The sequence below is a fragment of the Pempheris klunzingeri genome, chromosome 16, assembly GCF_042242105.1.
Source record: "Pempheris klunzingeri isolate RE-2024b chromosome 16, fPemKlu1.hap1, whole genome shotgun sequence".
NCBI lineage: Eukaryota > Metazoa > Chordata > Actinopteri > Acropomatiformes > Pempheridae > Pempheris > Pempheris klunzingeri.
In genome coordinates, this window is record NC_092027.1 from 108398 (window position 1) to 124981 (window position 16584).

The 16584-nt window shown below is 48.8% G+C and overlaps 3 protein-coding genes across 4 annotated transcripts; 2 read left to right on the forward strand and 1 right to left on the reverse strand.

Moving 5' to 3' along the window:
• Positions 1-2221: 2221 nt before the first annotated feature.
• Positions 2222-6834, forward strand: cct3 (chaperonin containing TCP1, subunit 3 (gamma)). The gene is made up of 14 exons (XM_070845887.1): positions 2222-2303; positions 3185-3246; positions 3445-3495; positions 3589-3651; positions 3733-3829; positions 4032-4149; positions 4243-4429; positions 4514-4663; positions 4867-4999; positions 5254-5335; positions 5422-5602; positions 5974-6219; positions 6325-6456; positions 6573-6834. Exons 1-14 carry the CDS (start codon positions 2276-2278, stop codon positions 6663-6665), a joined length of 1623 nt encoding a protein of 540 aa, XP_070701988.1. The 5' UTR covers positions 2222-2275; the 3' UTR covers positions 6666-6834.
• Positions 6835-7158: 324 nt separating this feature from the next.
• On the forward strand, positions 7159-13348 carry glmp (glycosylated lysosomal membrane protein). The gene is made up of 8 exons (XM_070846771.1): positions 7159-7220; positions 7418-7592; positions 8295-8459; positions 9466-9564; positions 11601-11765; positions 11916-12134; positions 12212-12480; positions 12581-13348. The coding sequence occupies exons 1-8, from the start codon at positions 7159-7161 to the stop codon at positions 12753-12755; spliced, it is 1329 nt and encodes a 442-aa protein (XP_070702872.1). The 3' UTR covers positions 12756-13348.
• Positions 13144-15356, reverse strand: jtb (jumping translocation breakpoint). 2 transcript variants are annotated; one of them, XM_070845903.1, is made up of 6 exons: positions 15222-15356; positions 14280-14504; positions 14131-14171; positions 13937-14022; positions 13736-13815; positions 13144-13625 (listed from the first exon to the last, which is right to left on the reverse strand). In XM_070845903.1, exons 2-6 carry the CDS (start codon positions 14366-14368, stop codon positions 13469-13471), a joined length of 453 nt encoding a protein of 150 aa, XP_070702004.1. In that variant the 5' UTR covers positions 14369-14504; positions 15222-15356; the 3' UTR covers positions 13144-13468. The 2 variants fall into 2 exon arrangements, with proteins under 2 accessions (XP_070702004.1, XP_070702005.1); XM_070845904.1 differs by having other exon boundaries at positions 15194-15356.
• Between the last annotated feature and the right edge of the window lie 1228 nt (positions 15357-16584).

Below are 16584 nucleotides of genomic sequence, written 5' to 3' on the forward strand. Positions count from 1 at the left end.
GCTGCCTGTCCTCTTTGTTTGGTTTGCTGCAGATATCTGACATCCACACACTGCTGACAAGTGATTCCCCTCCATCTTCCACGCTCCATCTTGGTATCATTATGTGGGACCCTTTATGTTCAATAAATCAGATTCTGTTACAGCCCTAGCTGTGTGTTGCGTCCCTTCTTGCTGTCACCCCTGAGCCAGGTGGTAACAGGTGCTTAGCTTAGCATAGCATAACGACAGAAAACGGGGAAACAGCTGGACTGGTTCTTCCTGCACCTTTAAAGAGCGATCGATGATAGTGGAAGGAAAGGTTCTGTCTAATTGCTGGAAATATCTGTGTGATGGTTCATCCTCACAGGGGAAGGCACGCTGAAAGGATTTCATTAAGCAGCAGTGTTGCCTAAAAAAGTAAAGAGACAACGTGATCCCCTCAATACATCAGCACACTGCAGATCAATAAGTCCTCATTCACACTGGGAGAGCACCTATAGGCACTGCTGCAAGTCCTCAAAAAAATAAAGAGAAATAAATAATAGTAATAGTTTGCCTGTCTTTGTGCTCTGTCTTGAAAATAAAAAGTGAACAAATGCAGACTAAATGAACAACAACAACCCCCCCTGTTGTTTCTCAGTCTTTGATTGACGTGGCCCTGAACCTGTCCTGTACCCTGCACTGTGGAAGAGGGGGTGGGACCTCAGGTAGCGGTTCCTACTGACAGACCTGCTCTTTATGGAAAGCATCTTGAGATAACGCTGTTATGAATTGGCGCTCTATAAATAAAGATTGATTGATTGATTGATCATGAAAAGGCCGTCCAAGCCCTCAGGTGTGGCTTTCAGAAAGCGGAGAGAGGTCCCAGTGTAGAGGTATGTCGTCTTTTCTAACATTAAAAAATGCTGTTTGACTTTTCATCTGTACAGCTGGAGACCAGCTCAGTTGAAATAAAGCAAAGTTGCCTAATAGTTCTGCTGCAGCTACTGTGTAACTATAAAACTTTTATTTTAGTAATGCATAACCACCACTAGGTAACGACTGATGTGATGCTGAACACATCAGTAGTCTGTCTGCTGCAGCTCCATGTGTTGCTTGTACTTCTAGTTTGATGTTCTGCTTCGATAAGGCCCGTTGTTACCAAGTACAAGTACAACGTGTTCACTGACCGTAGCAGCATTTCCATTTATGTTTGCTGTCCTGCAAATATGACCAGCTGCAGGTACCACCGAGGAACTAGGAGGTGGGGGGGGGGCAGAGCCTCTACACCTTCAGCTGGCAGTTAGCCAGGGAGTGACCCTTCCTCCAACTGTCCAGCCTCCATATGGCAACCAGAAAGTGGCCATGTTCATGTGACCAGGCCGTATACATGCACACTGCCTGATATCAGCTGTGGGGGGGGCTCAGTGGCTACCACAGTTTGTGAGGGGCTGAGGCCTGATAGCTTGTCCTATTCAGTAGCCTGGCCAGGAACACCAATCAGGACACTGAGGGTTCTCCCTGAAGGCAAACGGGCTGCAGGTGGAGCTGCCTCTCACTGCACATCAGACACATCACACCCAGATGTTCTGCTCACCGGGCTCCTCTTCACCTGCTGATGAAGAGGAAGAGGAGCTGCTCACAGACAGTCTGACTGTCGTAACTCTGGATGTTAGTTAAACTTACTGACCTCTGCAGACTTTGATTAATTAGGAAAAAAACGGAATGATAAAACCGTCCTCAGTCCTGTGGACATCATGTCAGGATGTCCACCAACACCAGAGACGGTTCACCCAAACACCACACATAGAGACCACTGGGTCCTAATCTAATCTCTGAGCTGCTCTGTGGGGATTCTTGAATCCTTCCTGTTGAATTCCTGAATCTTTGGTCTCTGAATGAAAGAGTTTGTTCTGAGCTGCTCTTTCTGGAAACAGTCTGAGAGAACAGTTCTGACCAGGAGCTGGAGAGAGAAACACTGACTGACTGAGTATAGATATATTGTTATGTACTCTTAATCTTCACAGACAAATAGATCCAGTTAATATCGGTGTTTTTAATCTAATTGAAAATAATAATAAGTCAGGTTCTAACTAAAAATACAACAGTATTAAAATCAAGAAAGATCTGAATGAGGTCGTTTCCTCTGATCGCTGTAAGTCTTTCGCTTCTTTGATTTAATTGGTGGAAGCGTCTGTCCATCACAGCGAAGCTCTCCACTGATTGGTTGGGCCTGCGGTTGTTTTCCCGCCCCTTCTGATGAGCCCTCCCTGTCCTCGTGCCTCTCAGAAGCTTCTGTCCGGCTCGCGCTGTCAAGATGTTCGGCCAGCAGGTTTTAGTGCTCAGTGAGTATCAGGAAAACACCCAAAAGCGTCCGTCTGTCTCGGGGGCCGGTACCGTCTCCGTTCTGTGGCCGCATACCGTCGGCGTGGCCCGGCTGCGACACAAAGCGGAGAGCGGAGAGCGGGCGGCGGAGCATGTGCTGCCGGGGTGCTAACCAGGCTAACTGTTAGCATCGGGGCTCATAGACAACGAGCTAACGGCTACGTCCTGCCGGGGTTAGCGCCGTTAGCTCCTGTGTTCAGAGGCAACGGAGAGCGTGGCCAGATGCTAAGCTAAGCTGCTTTATCCTCATTACTCAGCATGAACATGTAGCTAGCTTCAGGCCTGCCCGCTCATCAGTGTGTATTTAAAGCTGAAGCGTCAGTTAGCGGTTAGCTGGACTACAGACACCCGGTTATAATGTGTTCATGTCCAGTTTAACACAGGCTACACGTGAGGCTGTTTATGAGGGCAATACCTACAGCAGAGCGGAATCTCCATCTGTGTTTGAGCTGCTACAGTAGCACTGTGAGCTAACATTAGCACTGTGAGCTAACATTAGCACTGTGAGCTAATAGTGTAATGAGGCAGCCACACCTTCACACACTGATTTCCTGTCATGGTGAGGTATTGGAGAGTTAGTGGTTTCTGTGTGTGGTGTTAACTGTCTCTGGTGTTGGTGGACATCCTGACATGATGTCCACAGGACTGAGGGCGGTTTTATCATTCCGTTTTTTTCCTAATTAATCAAAGTCTGCAGAGGTCAGTAAGTTTAACTAAATTCTGGTACGTCTGCGAGCAGCTCTGTTGACTTCATTATTTCATCAGCAGGTGAGGAGGAGTGTGTGTGTGTGTGTGTGTGTGTCCGTCCTGAGCTTCACTTCCTGTCTTCATGTCTCTGCAGACCAGAACATTAAGAGAGAGTCGGGACGCAAAGTCCAGACCGGAAATATCAACGCCGCTAAGGTCAGTGTGTGCTCTACAGGAGAATGTTCTGGGTGGGGCCCCAATTAGGTTGATGGGTAACCATGGTGCTGGGTATCACCACTGGTTACCATGGTTACCAGTGCCCAGATTTCATGACTGTTCCAGCTGTGAATCAGGTTTGATCAGGATGAACCTGGAGCCGCCAATCAAACCATTGTGTGTGTGTGTGTGTTTCAGACCATAGCGGATGTGATCCGGACTTGCCTCGGCCCGCGGGCCATGATGAAGGTGAGAGTTTGGTGTCTCTTTGGTTAAACCAAAAGGAACCTAAACCACAGATTACCACGGTGGGTTAGTTAACTAATCTATGTGTGTGTGTAGATGTTGCTGGACCCCATGGGGGGAATCGTGATGACCAACGATGGGAACGCCATCCTCAGAGAGGTGAGACAGTTATGTTTTTACTCACCTGGACCTCATTGGGTTAATCGGTGTCACTGACCACCTGCGTCTCCCTGACAACAGATCCAGGTTCAGCATCCCGCCGCCAAGTCCATGATCGAGATCAGCCGTACGCAGGACGAGGAGGTGGGAGACGGGACCACGTCGGTCATCATACTTGGTGAGACCACATGGGACCAACACGTTATCCATAAGTTATTGATACGTAATTCATACTACGTTATTGATTCGTTATCGATGTTTTCCTATCAGGTGAATCCTCATCAGCTTTCAGCTCCAAATTGGTTATTTGGTTGTCAGCGAAACCTCGATCAGTTTGTTGAACATTCAGTTTAGCTGACTGTGTGTGTGTGTGTGTGTAGCGGGAGAGATGCTGGCCGTGGCAGAGCAGTTCCTGGAGCAGCAGATGCACCCGACGGTGATCATCAGCGCCTACCGACAGGCTCTGGAGGACATGCTGGAGACGCTCAAGGAGATCAGGTGCTCACACAGGATTTTATTGTGAAAGGGCAGCAGGACGTCGCTGTTGGTGTTAACGTGGGAATGCTAATGCTAACACTGTGTCGTCCCCAGCACCCCTGTGGACACGGCGGACCGGTCCATGATGCTGAAGATCGTCCACTCAGCCATCAACACCAAGGCTCTGAGCCGCTGGTCTGAGCTGGCTTGCAGCATCGCGCTGGACGCTGTCCGCACCGTGGAGCTGGACGACAACGGCCGCAAAGAGATCGACATCAAGAAGTATGCTAAAGTGGAGAAGGTACTGTCCCTTCCTTTCTGACATCATTGGCGGCCCGGCCCCCATGGAGCCTCACTTCCTGTAACCACGCCGTGCTGTGTTTAGGTTCCAGGCGGGATCATCGAGGACTCGTGCGTCCTGAAAGGCGTCATGATCAACAAGGATGTGACGCACCCGAGGATGAGACGCCTGATCAAAGGGCCACGCATCGTCCTGCTGGACTGTTCTCTGGAGTACAAGAAGGGCGAGAGCCAGGTAATACACACCTGACCACGCACACACACATCTCAGAGGTAGAGCAGGGCGTTCAGGAGGTCATACACAGCTGGCCAGCATGATGATGTTCATCATCTTGAGTCTGTCTGACTTCACAGTCAAACACCTTAAATATCCAGTCAGCACCCAGTCAAAGTGTGTGTGTGTGTGGTGTGTGTGTGTGTGTGTGTGTGTGTGTGTAGACGGACATAGAGATCAGCAAGGAGGAAGACTTTGCAAGGATCCTGCAGATGGAGGAAGAGTACATCCAGCAGATCTGTGAGGACATCATCCGCCTCAAACCAGACCTGGTCTTCACTGAGAAAGGCATCTCAGGTACACACACACCTGGATCACACTTGTGTCAGGCTCGGGTATCAATGAACCTTTATTTATACAGCGCAAATTCTTAACAAACATGATCTCAGACTGTTTCCTTAAAGGGTCCGTGTTGGGTGTTTCCTGGTAATTTTACCCAGAGGAAATAATATCAGTTCCAGTTCCGAACCATTAGAAAAGGAAGACGCCTGCTTATGTCGTTATGACATCATGATGATGTCATCCCTCCCTGTGTGCTTCCTGTCTGTCAGATCTGGCTCAGCACTACCTGATGAAGGCAAACATCACTGCCATCCGCCGCGTGAGGAAGACTGACAACAACCGCATCGCCAGGTAACCAGGTCATGTGTTTCTCCTGCAGCAGACACGGGGCGTGCGAGGTTCACACTCCTAACTCTCTCTCTCTCTCTCTGTGTCAGGGCATGCGGGGCTCGTATCGCCAGCCGGACTGACGAGCTGCGTGAGGAAGACGTTGGTCTGGGGGCGGGGCTGTTTGAGGTGAAGAAGATCGGCGATGAGTATTTCACCTTCGTCACCGAGTGTAAAGACCCCAAAGCCTGCACCATCCTGCTGAGGGGCGCCAGCAAGGAGATCCTCGCCGTGAGAACACGCTTCATTTACTCACATCCTCCTCCTGCACTCTTTGGACAGACGCAGCGTTCCGTCAGTCAGCGTTCCGTCAGTCAGTCAGTCAGTCAGCATTCTGTCAGTCAGTCAGCGGTCCGTCCATCAGTCAGCATTCTGTCAGTCAGTCAGCGGTCCGTCCATCAGTCAGCGTTCCGTCAGTCTTCACCAGCTCCTCTTGGACCAGTTCACATTGAACCCGTCTCCTCGTTCACATCAGTCCAGTTTACTGTGAACTGCTTTAGTCGATGACGCTGACCGACCCTTAAACACACCACATTCACCTGACAGGGAGCCACGTGAGGCGTTCACGGCCCTCTGTGTCTGACGCTGTGTGTGACCTACAGGAGGTGGAGAGGAACCTGCAGGACGCCATGCAGGTGTGCCGTAACGTGCTGCTGGACCCCCTGCTGCTGCTGGGCGGCGGCGCCGTGGAGATGGCGGTGTCGAAGCGTCTGGTGGAGCGTTCACGCGCCCTGACGGGCATCGAGCAGTGGCCGTACCGTGCCGTGGCCCAGGCCCTGGAGGTGATCCCCCGCACGCTGATCCAGAACTGTGGAGCCTCCACCATCAGGGTGCTGACCTCACTGAGGGTGGGAAACTTTATTCACACTGACAGGAACTTTATTTATGACAACCTTGATGCCGAACGTTGTTTCCAGTATTGATGAGTTATTGATCGTGTGTGTGTGTGTCAGGCCAAACACACCCAGGAGGGCGGGCTGTGCTGGGGGGTGGACGGTGAGACCGGCTGTCTGTCTGACATGAAGCTTCTGGGTATCTGGGAGCCGCTGGCTGTCAAGGCTCAGACCTACAAGACGGCCGTGGAGGTCAGAACCCACACGGATCGATCACTATTGGTTATTGATCACTATTGATCCTGATCACTTAATGCTCCCTGTTACTCCCCTCTCTGTCTCTCTCTCTCTGTCTGTCTCTCTATCAGACGGCCATCTTGTTGCTGCGTATTGATGACATCGTCTCTGGTCACAAGAAGAAAGACAAAGATGATCAGACAGGAGGACATGGAGCCGAGTAGGTCCACGTCGGTCCACATCCATGTCAGAGTCACTGTGTGTGTGTGTGTGTGTGTGTGTGTGTGTGTGTCTGTGTGTGTCTGTGTCTGTGTGTGTGTGTGTGTGTGTGTGTGTGTGTGTGTGTGCGCCACACGACTCACTGAAACTGTCATTAAAGTCATGAAGTTAGAACCTGGTTGTGGTCTCTGGTTTCCTCCTGTAAAGGACTGGGGGGGCAGATCGGGGGGTGGGGGGGGGCAGGAGAGGCTCATCAACACAAAACCTTCTCATAAGTTTGGTCGAGTGTTTCTTTAAACTTCTGTTGTAAATGTGTGTTTGTTGCTGATCACATGATCCATGATGTCGACCCAGTTCTGGTTTCATCTGAACTCGGTCCGACTCTTTAACCTTTTAAGATCAACAGAATTATTTGAAGATGACTCTGTCACTTCTGGACTAAATGGCCACGTGATGAATTCCCACTAAAGATGAAGCGTTCAAGTCAGACGTGAGGAAATGATCGTGGAAATCAGGAAGTTTGGATTTCAGACCATTAAATCTGCTAACTTCTTCAACATGTGAACACATGAATGTTTTGGATCAAATGAATCGCTGATAAAAGGACCCTGTTCACATTTCTGATGAATCTTGAACAAACCGCTCTGAACTGAATAAAAATAATGAAATAATCAGATTCAGCTCCAAGTCTCATTTTAGAGGAAAAACGTGTCTGACTGCGGCTGTTGATAAAGTTATTTAGAGAGCCGTGACGTAGCGGGGCGGGGTCCGAGGGCGGTCAGCTGACATATGAAGGAACGGGTCATGTGACCTGCTCAGTCACAACAAAGATGGCGGCAGCGGGGAAGGAGCGGAGCGGCCGCGTTTGTTCTCTGGTTCTTCTCCTGAGTGTCTCCGGTTTGATCCGCGGAGCAGACGCGACGGAGCGGACGGTGAGGAAGACATCCGGGTATTACACCCGACTAATTATGGTGGATCTGAGCGGTGATCGATCTATTGTGATTAAAGTCACGGCGGAAACAGTTTAACAGTTCACTTCCGGTTTGCAGCTCCGACAGAAAGTCTTCGAAATGTTTTCGCTGCTTCGTGATTTAAACTTTGATTTCTATTTTATTATGAAACAAACGGAACAGGAAGATGTTTCGAAAAAATTCCGATTTCATTTTACTCTAAACTAAACTTTGGTGGTTTAAGGTTTCATGTCCGTTACTGCAGTAAAAGTAGTGGTCATACTAGGCTGCAGTACCTTTACTGCAGTATTGGCACTAATTCAGTAGTACTAATACTTTGACTGTGGTAAAAGTACTCGGATACTTTCCTCCTCTGGTAACTTTAATTTGAAGTTTCTGCTTTTCTGTCACGTCATGTTTGACCCAATCAGCAGCTGATCAATAGTTCACTGGACTGATTAGATGATTGATTACAAATAAATGAGGTTTCTATTTGAAAACAATCAACTGATTAAAATGAGGAATTGTTATAAACTTTATTGATCATCAAGACAAACAGAAGTTCAAAGATGATTGGTGATCAGTTTCTTCTTCTGCAAAACGAGCTGCCAATCAATCCGTCAGTATGTCCATCAGTGTTTGATCCCAGGTGACTGATGGTCTGTTTCTTCTTCTCTTCCGCAGTTGTCGGTAGAGTTGAACCCTGGCTCGCCGTCGCCGCCTCCTGGTGGCGACCTACTTCATGTGAGAGCCGTGGGAAACAATGACACACTTCACTTCCTGTTCTGCAGTCAGGGGGCGCCGACGCTGCTGCTCGTCCACACCGACATCACTTCCTCTACAATCCAGGTCGATTCAGCGCCGCATGAAGCTAACGATGCTAACAGATCACCTGACCTTGTTCATGAAGCTTGTTAATGCGTTAAATTGCTCAGTCGTCATGACAACAGATAAACGAGAAGAACAAGCTGCAATCAAACAGTCATGTGATCGCTGAGGGGGAACGGCCTTCATCCCAGCAGCAAAACGTCTTGCTGTTGGGTTCCTAATAATCTGACTACCGTCTGTCTGGAGACACGGACAACAAATGTAGAGCCTAGTGGAACCTTACGTAGAACTCATCCATCCGTTTTCTTCCTCTTATCTGGGGTCAGGTCGCCATGTCAGCAGGCTGATCAGGACGCTCCAGACGTTCTTCTCCTTAGCAGCTCCTGGGGGAACCCGAGGCCATGAGGAATTCCTCCAGAGAGTTCTGGGTCTGCCCCGGTGAACCTCCAAAGGGAGACGCCCAGGAGGCATAGTGGAACCTAACGTAGAACAAATAGCACCAGTAGAACCATGCTATTCAGATTAATCTCAGTCTGTCTCCCTCCTCGCCGCCGCGTCTCCCCTTTGTATTTGACTGTTTTAATCTCATTCGGTTCCACCAGTTCTCTCTCAGAACTAATTTAAACCGAGCGTTAGCCTTGATACATTTATGTCTAACTGACCTTGGTGTTCGCTAAGGGGCGAGCCAGCTGTTTTATTATTATTGTTAGATTTATTTTGATAGCACTTTCCACAAAACTGAGAACTGAGAAACAAATGAACCCACATTTATTCCCTGTCTCACCTCCAGAGTGCAGCACATAGCGTAGCATCGTAACTTAGCATATTCATTTATTGTTTCTACTCGTCTTTCCCATTCGCTGGTTATCACGTGTTTTGAAACAGGAAGTGATGGTCGACCAATGAGCCAATCATCAATGAGGAGCAGCCATGTTCATTGATCTGACCTCGGAGATGTGGCTTCTGATTGGTTGATACCTGCTCTGAGGATTGCACCTGATTAAATCCTCTGGTGTTTCTCTCTCAGGTGAACTGGACTCAGTTTGAGGCACGTAACCACAGCAACAGCCTTAAGGTGGAGCCAGAGAGCAGTATCCTGTACAGTGCCGCCATCGTCTTCACCAGGGTCAGCAATATCCACCTTAAATCACTCTGTCCCCCTTAAATCTACTATCATCACTCTGTCCCCCTTAAATCTACTATCCTCACTCTGTCCCCCTTAAATCTACTATCATCACTCTGTCCCCCTTAAATCTACTATCCTCACTCTGTCCCCCTTAAATCCACTATCCTCACTCTGTCCCCCTTAAATCCACTATCCTCACTCTGTCCACCTTAAATCTACTATCCTCACTCTGTCCCCCTTAAATCTATCATCACTCTGTCCACCTTAAATCCTTAAATCTACTATCCTCACTCTGTCCCCCTTAAATCTACTATCATCACTCTGTCCACCTTAAATCCTTAAATCTACTATCCTCAGTCTGTCCCTCTTAAATCTACTATCCTCACTCTGTCCACCTTAAATCTACTATCCTCACTCTGTCCACCTTAAATCTACTATCCTCACTCTGTCCACCTTAAATCTACTATCCTCACTCTGTCCACCTTAAATCCTTAAATCCACTATCCTCACTCTGTCCCCCTTAAATCCACTATCCTCACTCTGTCCACCTTAAATCTACTATCCTCACTCTGTCCCCCTTAAATCTACTATCATCACTGTCCACCTTAAATCTACTATCCTCACTCTGTCCCCCTTAAATCTACTATCCTCACTGTCCACCTTAAATCTACTATCCTCACTCTGTCCCCCTTAAATCTACTATCCTCACTCTGTCCCCCTTAAATCTACTATCCTCACTGTCCATCTTAAATCTACTAAATCACTGTCCACCTTAAATCTACTAACATCACTCTGTCCCCCTTAAATCTACTATCCTCACTGTCCACCTTAAATCTACTATCCTCACTCTGTCCCCCTTAAATCTACTATCCTCACTCTGTCCACCTTAAATCTACTATCCTCACTGTCCATCTTAAATCTACTAAATCACTGTCCACCTTAAATCTACTAACATCACTCTGTCCACCTTAAATCTACTATCCTCACTCTGTCCACCTTAAATCTACTAACATCACTCTGTCCACCTTAAATCTACTATCCTCACTCTGTCCACCTTAAATCTACTAAATCACTGTCCACCTTAAATCTACTAACATCACTCTGTCCACCTTAAATCTACTATCCTCACTCTGTCCACCTTAAATCTACTAACATCACTCTGTCCACCTTAAATCTACTATCCTCACTGTCCACCTTAAATCTACTATCCTCACTCTGTCCCCCTTAAATCTACTATCCTCACTCTGTCCACCTTAAATCTACTATCCTCACTCTGTCCACCTTAAATCTACTATCCTCACTCTGTCCACCTTAAATCTACTAAATCACTGTCCACCTTAAATCTACTAACATCACTCTGTCCACCTTAAATCTACTATCCTCACTCTGTCCACCTTAAATCTACTATCCTCACTCTGTCCACCTTAAATCTACTAACATCACTCTGTCCACCTTAAATCTACTAAATCACTGTCCACCTTAAATCTACTAACATCACTCTGTCCACCTTAAATCTACTATCCTCACTCTGTCCACCTTAAATCTACTATCCTCACTCTGTCCACCTTAAATCTACTAACATCACTCTGTCCACCTTAAATCTACTATCCTCACTGTCCATCTTAAATCTACTAAATCACTGTCCACCTTAAATCTACTATCCTCACTCTGTCCACCTTAAATCTACTATCCTCACTCTGTCCACCTTAAATCTACTATCCTCACTCTGTCCACCTTAAATCTACTATCCTCACTCTGTCCACCTTAAATCTACTAACATCACTCTGTCCACCTTAAATCTACTATCCTCACTCTGTCCACCTTAAATCTACTATCATCAGATGTAACTAGCTCTCTGATGTCACTGCGGCTCTGTGATGTCAGCAGCGTTCTCCTGTTAAAAAACCGCGGTCGGTGAAATATTGGTGACCACAGATGGTGTTTTGTGTGGAACCCACCTGTTGGTTCCACCTGATGGCTTTGACTGACACGTTCCCTTTAGAACGCGAGCTCTGACTTCCTGTTTGCTGTCTCAGTTGTTGGAGTACGACGACGTTAATGACACGGCGGTGCCGACCTCTGACCTCTTCCCGCCCTATGAGCTGCAGAGCTTCACCTGGTCTCGCCTGAACCTGTCCGGGCCCGTCGCCCTGCTCTGTGGCGCCTCCCCGACCTTCACCAACGGGTCGCTGTGCCTGCAGGTCAGACCCACAGCTCGGCTGTCTGTTCCCATCGTGATGTCATCAACCCGTGATGACACCGTCAGCAGGGGACCGATGGCTGTTCAGGACCTGTGATCGGTGTCAGACGTCTACGGACCGGCCCTTTAATCAGCCTTTTTTCCCTTCCAGCTGTCTGTGTTTGAGTCGGAGGGACGCGGTCGGTCCTGGCCCCGCCTCCTCCACACGGCTAACTCCTCCCAGCTGGAGGTGTGGCTCGATGGCGTGTCGCCGCGGGCAACTCGTTCAAGGTTCCTATTGGAGGTGCAAGCGGTGGGCGGGGCTTATCCTCTGAGCAAAGTGGAGGTTCGTCGATCCATTGACGACGAGTTCACGCCATCGATATTCCAGGTGACCAATCAGAAACGGGCGTCTGTGGATGTGACCCGGTTTAACCCTCGCTAACCTGCTGACCTTTGACTCCTCAGGTGACTCACTGGGTTCCGTCGGTGAACAGCAGCTCTGACGTTCCGGGTTTCATCCAGTGGAAGCCGGTGGCGTACCGGCGCTCTGATCCAGCTCTGGAGGACGCCACGCCGTGCCGACACTCCAACCCGCGGCCTCAGAGCGGTGAGGCGGTGGCGGTGGCGTCCGGTCTGATCAGAGCATTCTACACAGAACCCAAAACGTTTGGACTCAATGTGAGCTTCGGCCTTGCAGGAGAACCGTTCTACAACAGCACCAAGTTCCTCCGCTGGTCTGTGGCTCTTTAATGAGATGAAGTTAATGATGTTTATGTTAATGAGTTTCCACTGATGGCGTGGAACATGACCTCTTCCTCTTGGCGCCCCCTGCAGGACGCTGCTGGTCGGCTCCGGCTCTCCTCCTGTCGACGCCTTCTCTCCCTTGGTTCTCAGCATGATGGCGGTCGGGCTGGGAACTCCCATGATCCTCCTGCTGCTGGGCGGAGTCTGTGTCTGCATCCGTAAGAGGGCGACGGCCTCGACGACCAACTATGAGCCAATCAACTGATGGCGGAATCACAGCCAATCAGAAGGCAGATACTTTTTTTTTAAGAGTTCTGAAGACTCGCTGATGACGGACAGGATGCATGACTGATCCAGCCAATCAGGGCCCAAGAGACTCATTTTATTTCCTTGTTTTTAATGAGACTAATTGTTTTTAAAGTATTACAATAATTCTGCTAATTGTTCCTTTAAAATCATTAAATTTTCTTTGTGTTGTCACTTCCTGTCCGTGGCGCTTTGGTCTAAAGGTCGACCAGTGAAAATATTCCACATGCAGCCTCCACATGTAAACTAACTTTCGTTTTATTAGTTGCGTCTTGTTTTCGGGAGGGTTACCCCCCCCCGGCTCCTGATTGGACCATTCTACCTGACAGGTGACTGACGAGACTTCACACCTTTCACTTTCTCTTTATTCATTCAGAAACAAACAAAATGATTCAAACAGGTAGGACCCACCTGCTGCTGCGTTTGACCGACAGGTAAAATCATCCAGACACCGACCAATCGGAGGAGGCTCTGATCATGACATCATCACCTGAAGGGGGTCCAGCTGTTTGTTTGTTAATCTGTTTTAAATAAAGTTGAGGATAAAGACAATCAGTCCAGTTCTCTGCAGGTTCCTTTAATCCTCACAGTCCAGATCACTTTAAAATACTACTGCAGGACGAGGACCACACACAGGTCCAGGTCCAGGTCCGGTTCCTGGTCTCCGCCTTCCTAGATGGACTCGATCTGGCGGCGAACCTTCTCAGAGGCGAGGCGGTCCAGCGAGCGCTGACGAACTACTACTAGGATGGCGAAGAGAGCCGTCAGAGCCAACATGGCCGCCTCAAACTTCCAAAAGAGATGTTCCTCCATCACGGCGGAGCGACAGCTGGGAGGGGGGATAAACAGAATGAATAAATACCGAACGTTTCCTACTCGGCTCATTGGAGGGACAGCGGAGCGGCTAAGAGGCCGTCGGCGCCCCAGTGGTGTTCTGACCTCTTGTACTCGTCCCGGTTAGATCGGGTGCAGTTGACTCGCTCCACGTATCCCGTCGGTCCGCAGGCCGACCACGACCTCTGAAACACAACAACCGCTCCGTCACGCACACACTGCTGCCGTTGTCATAACAACCACATGCCGTTTTCAGAATTCTCCAGGAATTCAAGGTCGTGGAACGTTTGTGGTTTGGACACTTACGGTCTGGAAGGCGTTACACTGAGAGCACTCCGTGGTCACCACAAACTCCTCCAGCAGCCAGCAGGGGGCCACCACAGTCTTCACCGCTGGGGGGGGGAGGGGAGGGGGTCAGAGGTCACTGAGACACATTAAATATGAAACTTTCTGATTGGTCTTTTATTTCCCAGCAGTCTTTGCTGCGGCAGGTGTCTCACCTGTAGTTTTGACGTCACTCAGTAGAGCCGCTCCAAACACCCTGAAACACACAGTCCAACCATCAGTCCTGGTTCTGCTATTATAAAATAGCCTGCAGAACCCCTGAAGGACCGGTGGAACCTGTAGAACCTCTACACTACAGACTGACCTGAGGGACACGAGGCCCCAGAACAGCACGTGGAGGACGAGGACTCGAGGCCGACAGCAGGCCACCGGGATCCGACAGTCGCTCTCCATCAGCAGACTCCTCCACCAGGGCGACACCCCCGCCACCCTGACACGCTGGTACCACTTCCTGGCTGGTTCCCGGCTGGTTACTGGCTGGTTCCCGGTCAGTCTGGTCACATGTTCTGAGGCTCCAGGCTGCTGAAACCTGAAGCGTGAAGCAAATGAATAAGTCGGATTCCTTCTGATCATCAATCACTAACATGTTGAGCCTCCATACCTTCACCTGTCTCAACTATCAGCTGATTGATTAGTCAGAAACATAATCAATATTAGTCATGGAAGTCATTTATCCCCTAAATGACCAATCGGTCAGATTATAAACTGGAATAAAGTCACTTTGGACTCTGAGTTCTGGTCTGTTAATCTAATCGATTAAGAAGATAAGATCGATGCTGATGTCTGCTCCTCAGGTGTGTGTGATCATGTGACCACAAGGTAACACTGGTTTTATCTGGTTACCCTCTAACAGCTGATCAATCAGCTGACTGCTGATAATCAATAAAGCTGTCTTTAAACTGTTTGTGCTCCTGCATCACACCTGCAGTTAACTGTGATCAAACTCACAGAGTGATTCTGTGCCGAGCTGACGGCAAATTAACGTCATTATAATAACTATTAGTATAATAGCCGTAACATTACGCTATGCTAACGTTAGCTTGCTAACGCAGCGGTACTGCCCCACAGACAGATGCTAACGTTAGCTTGCTAACGCAGCGGTACTGCCCCACAGACAGATGCTAACGTTAGCTTGCTAACGCAGCGGTACTGCCCCACAGACAGATGCTAACGTTAGCTTGCTAACGCAGCGGTACTGCCCCACAGACAGATGCTAACGTTAGCTTGCTTAGCTCCGGTCACCCACAGTCCTCTGAAGCAGCCGCCATCCTAAACTCCGCGGGGACACAGCGGGAAGGGCTCGTTTCTACCGAAGAGACCGGATTCTGCTTTGATCCACCGATTGTTACCGACTCTGTTCGCGGCCCAACAACAACAGCTCACCGACAAATAACACCGGAAACACTTCAGGGGCGGGATTTTCACAATTACAGCCTGATCTCCGGAGCTGTCATTAACAGCGTTTTGAACCACACAGACGGTCAGCACACATTACTGATCATTTATTTATTGACCTACTGCTCGATACCTGCATGAGTCCTTACTAACTCATTCCTGAGGATCTGTCTTCGTTGTAATATTTTTAATCACTGTGTGAGGATAGAGTTTATACATCACACAGGAAGGAAGGAACTGTTTTTCTTTTATCAATCAATCAATCAATCTTTATTTATAGAGCGCCAATTCACAACAGCGTTATCTCAAGACGCTTTCCATAAAGAGCAGGTCAGACCAAACTGTTTAATTAGAGAGAGACCAACGATTCAGGAATTCAACAGGAAGGATTCAAGAATCCCCACAGAGCAGCTCAGAGATTAGATTAGGACCCAGTGGAGGAAGAACTCCCCTTTAACGGGAAGAAACAGACCCAGGATCAGTGTGGGCGGCTTCTGTAGGGTCCATGTTGGGTGGAGGGGAGAGAGAGAGGGAGAGAGAGAAAGAGAGAGAGAGGGAGAGAGAGAAAGACAGAGAGAGGGAGAGAGAGAAAGACAGAGAGAGGGAGAGAACACAAACAGCAACCAACACACTAACAGCAGCTACAGCACTAACAACAGGAGTGAGACTAATAAATTATCACTATGGTAACAATGAAAAACATGATGAGTGGACGACGATCTGCAACAGTGATTCATGAAGCAGAGAACCACAGCAGGAGAACCAGAACCAGGATCCACAGGAACCAGAGAACTGCAGCAGCAGGACCAGGACCAGGATCCACAGGAACCAGAGAGATGAGAAAGCACAGAAAGGCTCCGGGGGAAGATAGTAAGTTAGAGGCAGACATTTGGCTGACATGAGACATAATGATGGAGAGGAAGAGGAGGAGAGAGAATAGAGGAGCCCAGTGCATCATGGGAGTCCCCCGGCAGTCTGAGCCTATAGCAGCATAACTAGGGGCTGGTCCAAGACCTGATCCAGTCCTGAACTATAGGCTTCATCACTAAGGAAGGTTTTTAGTCTACTCTGAAATGTAGAGAGGGTGTCTGCCCCCTGAACCCAGACTGGAAGGAGGTTCCACAGGAGAGGAGCCTGATAGCTGAAAGCTCTGGCTCCATCACTACTTTAGAGGACTTTAGGAACCACCAGTAGGCCTGCAGTCTGGGAGCACA